This window comes from Periplaneta americana, chromosome 17 (genome assembly GCF_040183065.1).
Source record: "Periplaneta americana isolate PAMFEO1 chromosome 17, P.americana_PAMFEO1_priV1, whole genome shotgun sequence".
NCBI lineage: Eukaryota > Metazoa > Arthropoda > Insecta > Blattodea > Blattidae > Periplaneta > Periplaneta americana.
Genome location: NC_091133.1, coordinates 1,799,899 through 1,815,063, shown reverse-complemented (window position 1 = coordinate 1,815,063; position 15,165 = coordinate 1,799,899). Strand labels below are relative to the sequence as shown.

General features: G+C 36.5%; 1 protein-coding gene across 1 annotated transcript in view; it reads right to left on the bottom strand.

The window, feature by feature from the left end:
• Positions 1-15,165, bottom strand: part of LOC138693370 (zinc finger protein 841-like) — an 85,789-nt gene that overhangs the window by 51,517 nt on the left and 19,107 nt on the right. The window contains exons 4-5 of the mRNA XM_069817290.1: positions 6,816-6,895; positions 1,014-2,086 (exon numbers count right to left, since the gene is read on the bottom strand). Of these exons, the coding sequence (XP_069673391.1) occupies positions 1,014-2,086; positions 6,816-6,895 (1,153 nt within the window). The remainder of the gene's footprint in view (positions 1-1,013; positions 2,087-6,815; positions 6,896-15,165) is intronic.

The following is a 15,165-nucleotide window of genomic DNA, read 5'->3' as shown; positions in this document are numbered from 1 at the left end:
GTCTCGTTTCTCTTACCTGCTTGTATGTTCTAGCCATGATTTAAATATCAGCACACTTATTAATGGCACACTAAGCATACTCCTTCTTAGAACATTGTTACATCTTTCACAGTCTCCACCTCAAGTCAATGGAATTCCTTGTCACAAAGTATTAGTGGGTACATAGATTAAAGAATAACCTTCTTAGCAATTCAATGTAATTATCTTGTCATTTAGCAGTTTCTGATTACAGGGTAACTTCGTTTTTAGACATTCATTAAATTTCATAGTTATTCACATTGAAATTCATTCCTATTTAACTTAGTATTATTTTAAATACTATATATTAACATAGATGCACATTGGTTTAATCAGCTACGCAGTTTGTGTTTTACCGTTAAATACTAATTCATTATATATTTTACAGTTTAACTTGTGTATACACATAAATTTATCGACCATAATTCGTTGCAATATTTGGAACTTAATTTACTGTATATGCATGCATAGGCCTGCTATTTCGCTGGTTCAGTGGAAGACAAGGCATTACTGCCTTAACTCTGTCAGCTAAAATAAAATTATTACTATTTCACGTGGGTCTACATACAGACAAGGAAAATATAAGTGCGAAAAGCAGAACCAAATAGTGATTCAACTGCTGTTCTAGAGACGAAGATAATCTGATATGAAACGTAAAAGTTGCAGGATAGCAATGCTGAAGTCATTTACGAGAAAAGTGTTTTCCCACGAGTTACAATTAAAAGATTTTCTCAGTTTAGCATGTGTATGCAGAATATTCAGAATTTCAGTATACCCTTATTGGGTATGTTTATAAATCAAAAGATACTTTTGAAATTAAGACACACTCGCAAGTCTTGTATAATAATATACATTAACAACATATAAGCCCCTAATATCCATTATCATCTAATATAATATATTCGCTTAATTTGAATATCAAAAAGGAATAATAGTAAATTATGTAACGCTTCTGCATTTTATAAAAAACGTTTCGTAAGGATATCAATCTATATGTAGTCGTAGATGATTCTTGAGTCTGTAGCAAACTGAGAATCCTTTACCACAAATATGGCATTTGTATGGTTTCTCTCCGGTATGCACACGTATATGGGTTTTAAGACTGTTTAACGAGGCGAAACACTTGCCACAATGATCGCATTTGAAAGGTTTCTCTCCAGTGTGCTGGCGTGCGTGAATTAAAAGATGACTTGATCTTGAAAACCCCTTTCCACAATCACTGCACTTGAAGGGCTTTTCGCCGGTATGACAACGCATGTGGACACTGAGGCTCCCCGACAACGAAAAACACTTTCCACAATTATTGCATTTGAATGGTTTCTCGCCAGTGTGTTGACGGGCGTGGGTTTTCAGACTGGACGAATTTGGAAAAAACATTTTACAGACGTCGCATTCAAACGGTGTGTCGCCGGAGTGCACAACAGCATGCGTCTTGAGAAAGCGAGATTCTGAAAATGCCTTTCCACAATCATCGCATTTGAATGGCTTCTCACCCGTGTGCTGCCGTATATGCATTTTCAGACTTCGCAATCTTGTCAAACGCTTCCCGCAAACTTCGCATTTGAAGAGTTTCTCGCCCGTGTGCTGGCGCTGATGGCCCTTCAACGAATGCGAGGTCGAGACACACTTGCCACAGACGTCGCACTTGAATGGTTTCTCGCCCGTGTGTGTGCGTGTATGGTTTTTGAGAAGGCTCGAAGTGGAAAAACTTTTATTGCATATTTTGCAACTAAAAGGCTTTTCGCCGGTGTGGATACGCAAATGTTTTCTGAGTACATCCATCGATGAAAAGCACTTGCCACAAACATCACATTTGAATGGCTTCTCACCCGTATGAGTCCGTATATGTCTTATAAGCGAATAAGTAGCCGATAAAAACTTGCCACAAATATTGCACTTCTTCGCATTGTTTCGAACTGATTCGTCTCGTCTTGTAGACAAGTGACGGTCAGCAGTCGCTTCACTGGCAGGCTGCTCACCATGCGCAGCACTTCGCCTGACGCTTGTGTCCTCTTCTTGAGGAAAGCTATACCACCGTGATGAGACTTCACCTTCCACAATTCCAGTGCTATAATAAAAAATGTAGCAATAGTTTACACAAGACTGTAAGATGGAAGGTAATATAAATGATACAAAAATGTTTTATCTACAGCTTTTAAGCTTACACTTTCTCCATACTGTAAACATGAAGTCAGAAATTAAAATGAACGTTAAAAAATATCAACAGTAATACTATTTGTGATCTACTTCCAGAGACCATGATCAGATAGTCTGATCTATTATGTGTAAGTTCATGTATCTAACATCAGTCAGTCCACACCTGTGGAGTAAAGGTTAGCGCGTCTAGCCGCGAAACCAGGTGGCCCGGGTTCCATTCCCGGTCGGGGCAAGTTACCTGGTTGAGCTTTTTCCGGGGTTTTCCCTCAACCCAATATGAGCAAATGCTGGGTAACTTTCGATGTTGGACCCCGGACTCATTTCACCGGCATTATCACCTTCATCTCATTCAGACGCTAAATAACCTAAGCTGTTGATAAAGCGTCGTAAAATAACCTAAATAAATAAATAAACATCAGTTTAAAAGTTCACATATTTCGACTGTACAATCAGAACTCATAAAAACTAGCACATCTTACGAAGTGATATTAAGTAAAGCAAATCGAGGTACTTAGCTAACTACATGTAACAAATACGAAAGTAAGTAACCATTTCACTTATTGACTACCAGAAAACTTAGATACATTCTGTAAGCCAGAGGTTGGCAACATTTTAAGGAAGAAAAGCTACTTTCCAAATTGTGATTTACTTTGGTGGCGCCAAGCGAAATGCCAGTCTTTATATTTGACATTTGAACTATTTACAAATTATTTATTAGTGAGAGATTAAGAATATACTTAGTTTAAATTTAGTAAAGAGGACACGAACTACAATATTGGTACAACTTGTCATACTTACTTACTTGAACCTCAAATTGTGAGACATGTTACAAAATGGCTCTGGTGTTAAAAAGTTATATATTATGAAGATATTAATGTACTCACTTAATGAACATTTTGAAATTGATATAAATATCAAAACTCTAACTTGGCACCGCATAGTGTTACCCAACTTGGTGCAATCAGGAATATAACTGGGGATCGCTGTAAGCAGTTATCAAGATTAAAATCAGTTAATCTTGACCTGTAACTTGAATTCAGATGCTTCATGATTTAGAATACCGATTCACAAGTGTAAGTTGATTTATAGGAGGAGTGGAATTTCAGCGAATTTTCTCAACAATCGACATCGCTTTTTATGTGTCAAGTTCCAAAATTTACTATCAGTGCAATAAGATTTTAAAATTATGTCACTTTGCAAGTTCACACTATACTTAAGAATACCGCGTAAGTGCTTATATAAGACTGTGCAAATTAAAAATAATTAAAACATGTTTTTATTGATGGCACAAGAGTAGATAAATAAACAAGGACATAAAAAATATATCCCCCATACCATGAATAAATAATTCAATTAAGCAATACGTGGTAATCTGAAGTCGTTTCCACTTCTAATGCTTCTCACTAACACCAATCATGACAACAGTGTTAGAAAAAATCTCTACTGCTTCCAGTGTGGGGCAGTCTTTTCACGGAATTCTTTTTAGAAAGTTTCAAGCTGAGGAATGAATGGCAGTATTTAAATTTAATTTATCCATACTCCACACCATAATTTTCAAGTTTGGAAAGCAGGAGAGAGATTTTCTTGCAAGGTTAACTTTCCGCAGCTCGAGTTTACACTTAAAAGCATTCACGCACTTATACTGAGCCAACTGTGTAACTATAGTCGGCATCTTCGTGCCTTGAACAACTTATGATGCATAGAAGCACCCTTAACTATAATAACTATCTTCACAACTATGTTCATGGCTTTTGCACATAAACTTGATGACGTAATGATAGAAAATGAGAACAGCATTCATCTTTCATACACAATACTATAAATGCATTTCTGCAGTCAACAAATAAAGGCGCTCAAAAGGTTATCTTGATAGTCTGCTAGTATAGAGGTAATTTCAAGTTTCTTAAAGATGTCTTCATTTCTTTTATGGTCCTGCTTAGTGTAGCCAGCTGTACGGAGCATGAATCTAATTTCATTACCAGTGATTCACATTTCCTTAGAGTCCATGCTTCACTTCCATAGCGCAGGACTGGTCGTGCTAAGATTTTATACAGAAGAGTGCGCGTATGTCGCTGAACTAGAGATGGTTTCACAATTCTATTTATGATGTCCATTATGATTCTATTTATTTTAATATACTGTAACATTTTGTAATGGATGTCTAAATCTCCTGAGAAAGATAATTTGTAGCCAAGATATTTAAATTCTTTAACTCTTTCCAAAATACTTCTATTAATATAAATCTTGCTAGGAACAGGCTCTTTGCCACAAAAAGCCATAATTTTAGTTTTGTCTGTTATGAGTTTCAAATTGTATATGGAGCTTTATAAATCGTCTTCTGAACAGGCTAGCATAGCTAAATCATCTGCTAATAACTTAATCTAAAATATAGAACTCAGATTTCATCTATGGTTAATGATAAATTTAAAACACTTGAGTTATTCCCACTAGGAAAGCTTAAGAATTATCCAATAACTCAGAAAAATTGTCATGTATGTGTGACAAGAGGTCTGACAGTATAACGAAGAAAATGCTGATATTCCGAAGTTTTGAAATGCGTCCTGCAAAACTGCCTATAAAATGAACCAGTATGATTCAGATGATCTGTCTTTAAAATGTTTCCCAATCATTACAATTCACAGAATTATCATATCACAAGATATTATAGCATGGAAGTAGGCCCTAACTGTAGTAAATGTTCTTTCTTAACTGTAAGCTTCCATTATGAGTAAGACATGACATCACAATACGCTTTACTGTATTAATTTGCTTTTTACAATATACAGTAGCGTGCAAATTAATTCCAAGAATATTTACCAAGTATTTTAAACTACAAGTACAGGATAAAATGGATGCTCAATGTACTTCAATATTTATATGGCTTCTCTTGTTTGTAATTACATCACTGACACGATTTGGCTTGGATTCCACTAAATTTTCTTAATTTCTTCTGAGGGCCAAGAAACGGCCTCTCTCAGAGAGCTTAGCTTAGCCTCTGCCCTTACTTAGCTGCTTCTATGCAGACTGCTATATTTACAATACGAGTTTCCCACTGTTTCTTATCACATCTTTAGTTATTTCTTCCCCATATTCTTGCGAGTGTGTGTTCTGAAAATTTTTTCTGATGTTAAAGTGAGACATATAAGCAATTACTCAATTACTGTTGAACAAATTGAATAGCGACTCTTTTGGTCTTCTTCCCACTCACTGTGAAATAATGGTGACTCAGATTTGTTTTCACTTTTTGACACTACCACAAACCACCCTGAGAGCGCCTGATTCAGTCCCGCAACTTGGCAATGAATGATGTATGCAATGCCATCAGAGATATGTCCGCACTTTTTTTTATCTATAGTTTTTCTACAGACCTCCTCCTTATCACAACATTTCTCTTAAATATAATAGCTTATGGCACAAAATATTCTCTATCAGAACTGTTAATTGAGTTTGACAGATTTTGAGCTTCCAGCAATGGTGAGGATCTAATACCCAACAACGCATACTGTGTCAAGTTTATCTTCTTTGTTACCTCATATCTACACTATCAGTAACATCTGAACTGGCATGCATTGCAATGTATGCAATATGGACAAATATAATGCTGTCACGGAGGCCATAGAGGGCTATACGTCATATGGGAACCTACAATTTTTTTAATTAATCGTATCGGGAAAGAAAATTTTATCTGTGCGGAGCCATACAGCATATGGGTGCCTAAGTTTTGTATGCGGAGACCTTAGATCATCTCTTGCTGTTCCTAATGTATTTTGTTTGATGTTCATAAACAAAAATTGCCCACCTCTGCAGCACTGGAATCCAGAATTATATAAAATAATGGTTGAAAAACATAATACACACTCCAAGATTCATCGAGACAAGTGTGCATCTAAGGTGGTGCTACATGGTGTATTCTTTAAATCAAACTTGTTGTACAATTAAAATGTAAAGCTAAACAATTTCTTTACTTCTTCTTTAACCTTAAAAAAAATCATTAAATGACAGTTCGAGAGATAGAGAGACGAGAGTAAAATATATTTCAAGGGAGAAAAACAAGGGGTGGGGCGTATGGCCAAGAAAAAAATTACCGTGACAGCACTGATACAGACGACAGGAAGTCATTATTGTCAACAGAAATACAAACAGAAATGCACTTGCTACAATACTTATAACTTACTGTAGACAGTGTGGAAGATTGGTGACAGTGACGAAACATGAAGATCGTTCGTGAGTGATGGAAAGGGAGAGTAAGAAAAGAATGTTCAACTCAACAAGCTACATAATGGCAGGTTCACGAAGAGGAATACTGCAATGGACTGAAAGTGGGTCAGCTGAGATTTGCAAGCGAGCAGAAGGGTACAGACAGCACTACGTGAATGATGATCTTGAACAAAGGGGCGCGAAAGTTAAAGAAATAGGAAAATGGGCTGGGAATATAAAAGAGGTAAAGGAGCAGTAGCAGCTGTAGTGGTGGCGATGGTCACAGTGTTTACAAATGTGGTTTTCTTGTCATTTTTAATTGTTGTTGTAGTGCGTATTTTATGTCATTTCAGACTCCACAACCTATTCGAAAACAAGGAGTATACAAGCACATGTTGGACAGCATAAGCGATGAATGAAGTGCATGGTCACACTACACTCACCTCTCAGCAAACACTTCATCGTTCTTTGCTAATTCCAGCTTCAATTCTTCCTTAGCAATGTCCAGTTCAGACGATTCCTCCTAAAAGAGAGAGTAAATAAAAAAAGATATGGCTGACCATTACCTGAAGTAATAAGGCATAGATTAGGTGGAGAAGTTCAAATATCTTGGAGCAACAGTAACAAATATAAATGATACTCGGGAGGAAATTAAACACAGAATAAATATGGGAAATGCCTGTTATTATTCGGTTGAGAAGCCTTTATCATCCAGTCTGCTGTCAAAAAATCTGAAAGTCAGAATTTATAAAACAGTTATATTACCGGTTGTTCTGTATGGTTGTGAAACTTGGACTCTCACTTTGAGAGAGGAACATAGGTTAAGGGTGTTTGAGAATAAGGTGCTTAGGAAAATATTTGGGGCTAAGAGGGATGAAGTTACAGGAGAATGGAGAAAGTTACACAATGCAGAACACTTCATCGTTCTTTGCTAATTCCAGCTTCAATTCTTCCTTAGCAATGTCCAGTTCAGACGATTCCTCCTAAAAGAGAGAGTAAATAAAAAAAGATATGGCTGACCATTACGCACGCACTGTATTCTTCACCTGACATAATTAGGAACATTAAATCCAGACGTTTGAATGGGCAGGGCATGTAGCATGTATGGGCTTTCCAGAAATGCATATAGAGTGTTAGTTGGGAGGCCTTTAGGGAGGCCGAGACGTAAATGTGAAGATAATATTAAAATGGATTTGAGGGAGGTGGGATATGATGATAGAGACTGGATTAATCTTGCTCAGGATAGGGACTAATGGCGGGCTTATGTGAGGGTGGCAATGAACCTCCGGGTTTTTTAAAAGTCAGTAAGTAAGTAATAGGGCACACATTTTTCTAAGTTGGCTATCTGAATTCAATCGCCATAAAGTGGACGCAGAAACATATTAGGCACAGGTATACTGATCTGAGGCTTGGGCACATTACGTGTTTCTGAATTTTCTCCAAGTTTAAATCAGATGTCGAAAAATCCTCGTAAATACCAGAACTGTTATTATTATGACTTATGATTTAATACAGCGCCGTTAAATAATCAAACAAAACTTCTTTCGAGATCTTCCCACTTATTATACCAATATTCCACCAATAATCTGACGATGTTCATAATAAACTACTGTATTCCAAACATTCAACTGACAGTTCTGATGTAGAACATGTCCTTCCTGCCACCAGGTGATACACTGAAAGTTTGGATGCCTTTATATCTGTTGCTCCAAGTCGAATTCCTTGAAATCTCAAACCGTGCTCAGCTCTTGAAGTATGAATTCTTACAAATGCAGTTCGAGCAAAGGGAATAAGTTACATCTTTACTACCAGTAAATGTTACGAAGTTCAGAATATATACACTGTTTGAGTAACATTACAGGTTGAAAAGCAATCGTGTATTTAACAGCGTTGATCAAATAAATGATTGTTATGAAAGACACAAAATTTTAAATTTGGAATCTTCAAAGTCAAGTTGAAGAAATTATTATTATTATTATTATTATTATTATTATTATTATTATAAGTTCACTTTTGTTAAAATCTATTTTGAAATTGTTATAAGCTAACTGTGTGAGGATAGCTGCACCTCAGCTGTTTTGTGGTGAGACACGTGATATAGGTACAACTGCACACTGTTTGCTCTCTTTTTTTGCCACTGCGATATTTTTTTCTTGTCAAAAGAACTCTGTAATATATACGAGGAAGAGTATTTCAATATTGTCCCGCTTGTGCCAGAATTGAGATTTTAAGATACCTAAGTGCAAACTGGCATCTGTGATGGTCCACATTCTGCAAGAACCAGGAATGTCATTTGCTAACAAGTTACAGCAACTTCATATCTCACAAAACTGTGACATTTACTTCATTTGTTATGCCAAAACAATGAATGTGACACATTCGTGAAATTGGATCCCTAATCATTATGTAGAATGGACTTCTTGTAAATAAAACACAAATTACAGCCAATTTTATATTTTGTAATTTTTTAATTCTCTCCTAAAATCAGGGTGCATGGACTATTCGCGTATATATGGTACTTTCTGTTGCTGCATTTATAATTTTGGCTAGGTACTGTAGTGGTGTCAGTAAAGACACATTCTGAAAAGGCGTGCAGAATTAAATCGTCTGAACTCTTAATATAGCTATGGCAGCACGGGCTTTCCAAGAATATCTTGAATTCTGATGACTGCAACTGTTTTTTTTTTAAATTTAGACTGGCCAGAGGCCATTTACCAAAGTTATCTTTGTTTTCTGTTTTCCTTTTCATTTGTTTCCTTTGTTTTTTACTTAAACTAATACAAACACAACACCCATGTCCGAGGCGGGACTCGAACCCACAACCCTTCGGACCAAGCGATAGGGACATGCCGTGCCCTTACTGCTTGAGCCATCCGGGCCGGCCTGTTCAGAAATTGTTAAGAAAGACACAAATTTATATCAGTGAAAAATATTAGCTCTTAACTTACGGCTCTTGGCAACTGGCACTCCTACAGATCTCTCATGTATGAGATCAAAGCAAGTTATTTCAGTTATTGTGCCAGAAGTATGTCAGGTTTTATACGAGAATTTCAGAGAATCAGTAAGGGTAAAGAAATATCAATTTTATTATTAATAAAACATATTTAGGTTCACAATAATATAGGCTAATTACATGCATTTTAAATTGACTCATTTGTCTACAACATTTGTGTGGTTAAATTCGAAACGCGTGTTTCGCCCAGATTTCTGACACACACAGCGGCAAATGTTAATAAACATAATGAAAAATTTCATTCAGAAAAGTTAACGAAATTTTGTTGAACACAGTGAATTTTTTTTTAGTAGGATATTTTACGACGCTTTATCAACATCTAGGTTATTTAGCGTCTGAATGAGATGAAAGTGATAATGCCGGTGAAATGAGTCCGGGGTCCAACACCGAAAGTTAATCAGCATTTGCTCATACTGGGTTGAGGGAAAACCCCGGAAAAAAACCTCAACCAAGTAACTTGCCCCGACCGGGAATCGAACCCGGGCCACCTGGTTTCGCGGCTAGACGTGCTAACCGTTACTCCACAGGTGTGGATAACACAGTGAAAATGTTCATCAACAGTGTGGGCTAGCCACATATATTAGGCCCGTAACTCACTTGCAGAGTTTTCGCCAGTGAAAAATGTGTTGCGGGAAAATTAAAAAATTGATAACATGGATTCAAATGGACGTCCACACACTGGAAGAGATTCTCGCTCGACGCAAAAACCTCGCGCGAGTTTCTCGCTAGAATCAGTAGCTCAACGAATTTTCTTGACACATTTATCAAAGATTTTTGACATTTATACTCTTTATGACTATTGAATGTAGAAAAAGATATCACAGGTGGCAATGAATTGTATTGTTTTTATTTGAAAATGAGGAAAGATGGCTGATAATTATCGAACTTGTACGATGTCACCCGTAGGCCTATTTATATGATACACGGGATGAAAACTATAAAAACACGAAACTTAAAGAAGAAATCTGGAGACAAATATCAGATTATCTGAAAATAAATACGGCTATATTTTATTTTGATGAGATTTAATAGTATTGATTAAACATTTGAAATAATGTATCTATATGTCTTAACAGTTTACGTAATTTTAATCAGAATATAGCAAAGAATTCTCTATCATATCATGAATGGCAAAAAAAAAAAAAAAACTGTGGTCCATTGAACCTGAAATAACGCCTAAACGTATCATCATTCAAATCGAAACCAGTGTCCAAAACTCGCCCTTATTTTCGTAAGATACAATGTTATTTTCAGATATTTCTGGCTTTAATTTTAGGTCTACTTCTTCTTTTCATGAACGAAATATTATGTTCATGTAACTCCATTTCCTCATCATCTGAATACTCAGATTCAACAAGGCGTTCGTACGTAATTTGTAAAGTACGACAATATACTTACAGGTTATATATTTAAGTACGACAATATACGCAAATACATAACCTATAATATTTCCCCCGAGTCATTACTACAGAGTGTTCGCCTACGGGTGAGGCCAGGAAAGCGGCATGTACTGATACGCCGCTTTGTGCGCGCAGTTGTTGAGACACGCTCGACAATCAAGGTCGACAAGTTATCAGTTGTGAGCCAGATGTTGCAGTATTTAACACGTACAGTGCAGTTTCTTGACACAGTTGCTTAAATATTCAGTGTTGTGTAAAATTTGTTAACAATGCAAAATGCAAAATTCACGCTTGAACAGAGAGTCTTTATGTATGATGCATATGTGAAAACAGAGTAATTTAGAGAGGTGTGTAGGCAATTTGAAGTGAAATATTCGGGTGCTCCAATTCAGAGTAGAGAAACTGTTAGACGTCTTGTTAACAAATTAAGGACAACAGGGTCGATAAATGCTACAATTCCTAAGCGAAAACGAAGAGTATTGACGGAAGAAAAAATTGATGAAACCAGTGCATCATTTACACGCTCTCCTAGTAAATCTCTAAGACGTGTTTCACAGGAAGTTAGTGTTTCAAAAACATCAGTCTTTACTGCTGCTAAACTTTTAAAATTAAAACCCTACAGAGTATAGTATAGAAAGCAGAAGCTTATGGATAGACGATTCCTGCAAGCGACACCGCAGGCAGGCCGCTTTCCTGGCCCCACCTGTAGGCGAACGCTCTGTGTAATCAGATAAATGCTTTCTGCATGAAAGCAGTGCATAGATGATCATAGCGAGGTGTGATCTGTGATAGCGAGAACTCGCCAAGTGTGTGGAGGACAGCTCTTCGCCTTTCTCACAACACATTTCTTGCTAGCGAAAACTCAAGTGTGTTACGGGCCTAACATGGGCGGCGTAAGCACGCAGAACACAAGCACTTAATGTTGAGTCTGAGTGACACTATATAACGCCTTCGCAAACAGCAAGGCCTAATGACGTAGAAGAAAAGCAGATGAAAAAAATGGAACGTGATAGACAAAAAGAAATCAGAAAGGGTAGCACAGACAAATCGGAAGCAAGAGATTATATGAATATTCTGTCCTTTAATATTGATTTTATGATCGTTTTAAACACTCCTGAACAAGCATTTTGCCTGAGAAAGTGAACAATTTGGGCAATCAAGAAGGGGTGCGTTACTCACAGAAGCTATTCAGATATCGTCTTCGTGAACATGTGACGCATAGAACAGCGCATTCAGTTTCTGATTGATATAGTGCAGTGCGAGAGTGCCATTGCTGTGTCATCGATCTTTACAGCAAATGCAACCACAATACTGCTTCGTAGAAACAACCACCATAAGACCGCACATCAAGAAGTAATGTGAATGACTGGCTGGTGAGCCTGACAAATGGCAGGCCTTGACAATGTCAGATCCCATACATGATATACCCGAGAAAAATCCTGTATCAGCTTCACAGAACAATCACCCTCCAGCTATTGCACGTGACAGATGACATGGGGGAAAGGGGGAGCTGAAAAAGAAATCATCTGCAACGACCGCAAATTCCATCACGAAGAGGCAGATGTTCCTGAACTATAATACTGTGGACAATACAGTAGACAATGAAAGAAATCTTTCTAAACATTGTGTAAAACAGAAAAGGATTTTTTTTTTCACTCGAAACACTAGGAACGTACACAGTTGATCACTGTAGTGCCTTTCAAGATGATCGCTGAGTACAATATTATAATTCCGTTTTTATGTAACTTAATATATATTATTATATCTTTTCTGTTTGTTTTAAATTTTGGAATAGATATGTAATTTTCTAGAAAATTATTACTTGTTATAGTGATATTCTGTTTCATACAGCATGAAATATGTCGGGTCCTATATACTCCTACTCCTTAACTCAAATTAAACAACACAATAATTCCTTTTGCTTTCTCTGTTAAAAACCTTGGAGTTTACTTCAATACGCATTTAAACTGGAATAACCAAGTAACTCATATTATCAAAAAAGTGCTTTCCATACTACATTCCTTAAACACAATTCGAAAATTTCTCCTCCTATTGCTCAAAAAAATACTACTGGAAACACTAGTAATATCCCACTTTGATTGTTATGATTTTCTACTGACTGACCACAATGTCAACCAGACGCAAAGATTACAACGTGTTCATATTTCTTGTGTTATTTTCATCTGCGATGTCCGTCGTACTGACCACATTATCCTATCCTTGCAAACTCTAAACTGGCTATGGCTTAACGAACGTAGAAATTTTCATTCTCTTGTTCTCCTTTTCCAAGTCCTTCACACTTCTACACCTACCTACCTTGCCTCCCATTTCAGTTACCTGTCATCATTACACAATCTCTTTACACGCATGTACAATAGTCGCATACTAGCCATACCAACACATAAGACATCATCGTATTCATCATCATACACAATCTCGCTATTGTGCTTGTGGAATACCCTACCCAGTGACATCAGAGACTGTCAGAATTTAACAGTGTTAAAAAACAAACTCGTTATTGCGTAGAGTGCAATGCAGTAAACTGAGTATTCTAACTTACTGCAAATGTTTCGAAATTGTCACTGTTTTGTTCTGCTTTATATTTGCAGTCAGCTACTTACTGCTAGATATTTCATCATTTTTCTTAATCACTAATATATTACGTAGACAATATACTATATTAGTACCTTTTGTGCTCATTGTGATCTTAACTTCCCAGTAGTATATATCATACAGTATATAAAAGAGATGGTTTTATAAAAAATAATGAACAGGGTTTGTGGCTGTAAGAAGTCAATAAGACAAAGTTACATCCTGGTTCGCGCTGAGCAAATTAAAAAGGCTAGAAATTGCCGTTAACTTACGATTTATTGCATGGCTATACAAATACTGTACATAAATCATGATGGAACTGTATACATTTTCTCATTCTTTTTGCATTTGTGCTTTCTGTATTTGTATCTAGAATTTAATTTCTATTTCTTATGTGCGTCTTCTCTCTTGTGTAATCTGGCGTGTGGTAGAGAAGGCCTGATGGCCTTAGTTTCGACAGACAGACAGACAGAGATAGATAGATAGATAGATAGATAGATAGATAGATAGATAGACAGACAGACAGACAGACAGACAGACAGACAGACAGACAGACAGACAGACAGATAGATAGATAGATAGATAGATAGATAGATAGATAGATAGATAGATAGATAGATAGATAGATAGATAGATAGATAAATAAATAATTAAATAAATAATTGCTTGGCTTCTCGAACATTCCTGATATTTTCGTTTAGAGTTGGATCAACTGATTGTACCTGCAGTTATGATAACATTGTTTTTCACCATCTGCTTCTTTGCACAGCTTTGAGCTTAACTAGTATGTGTTAAAGTCATTGAGCATTAGTCATGAGTCAAACAAGTTCGAATTATATCAGAAGGATGTGGTGGACAGCAGAAGAATGTGCATTAGGGTCATGACTTTTTTACTTTTTGCAAAATAATTGATTTTCTGTATCATAAATTGATGAACTTTTGCAAAGAAATAATGAAAAAGATTTTAATTTCTGTTTAGTTATTAAAAAAAAAAAAGTCACCCCCAAGACAAATTTCCTAAAATCGTATATGCGTATTATAAGTAGTAGCACTACGACTTTGTGGAGCTTCTAGAACTTTCTTGAACTTAAGAAACTGGAAGACTTACGCAAGTAAAGTTTCAGAAAATACCTAATTAAAGTAATGCAAGATGGAATTCCCGAGCAATACTAGCTTTTTTGGCATTTATTCTTATACTGACTCACTACTCAAAATTTGTAGATTCATCTCTTACAGATGGGCGGGCCATTGGTTTGCTGGCCAAACGTACAATGCAGCTGATTATCAGAAGCTATGTAGCAGCTTGCAGGTTCATGAAAAGGCATTGAAATCTGTGAAAAAGTTTTGGAATCAAGAACCATCGGGACTGGAAATTCCCAGAACAAATCAGTGTGCAGAACAGGCAATCAAGCACCTTCAAGATCTTTATGACGTCTGTAGAAGGAAAGAGACACTTCGGCTTAGATTTATTTTGTCCAACAAAACGTAATAGTTGCATATTATGGTGAAATTATGCTAAATACTCCATAATGTTTTTGTATTGTAGAATTTATATGTGAATATTTTGTATGTTTTTTTTTTCTTTTAATTCCTTATGCCATGCAATAGCAGTAAACTGTGCTATCAATAAACAGTGTTTCAAAAACTGAATACATACGAGGGGGATCCAGGAAATAACGACCGTTTGCGCATATCCGCCGCGCAGCTGACTCCCCTTCCTTGTTTGAAGGTCAACTGGCTTCCTTAACATGTGTTCTCATAATGTTGTGAGTACTAGTTGCAACAAGT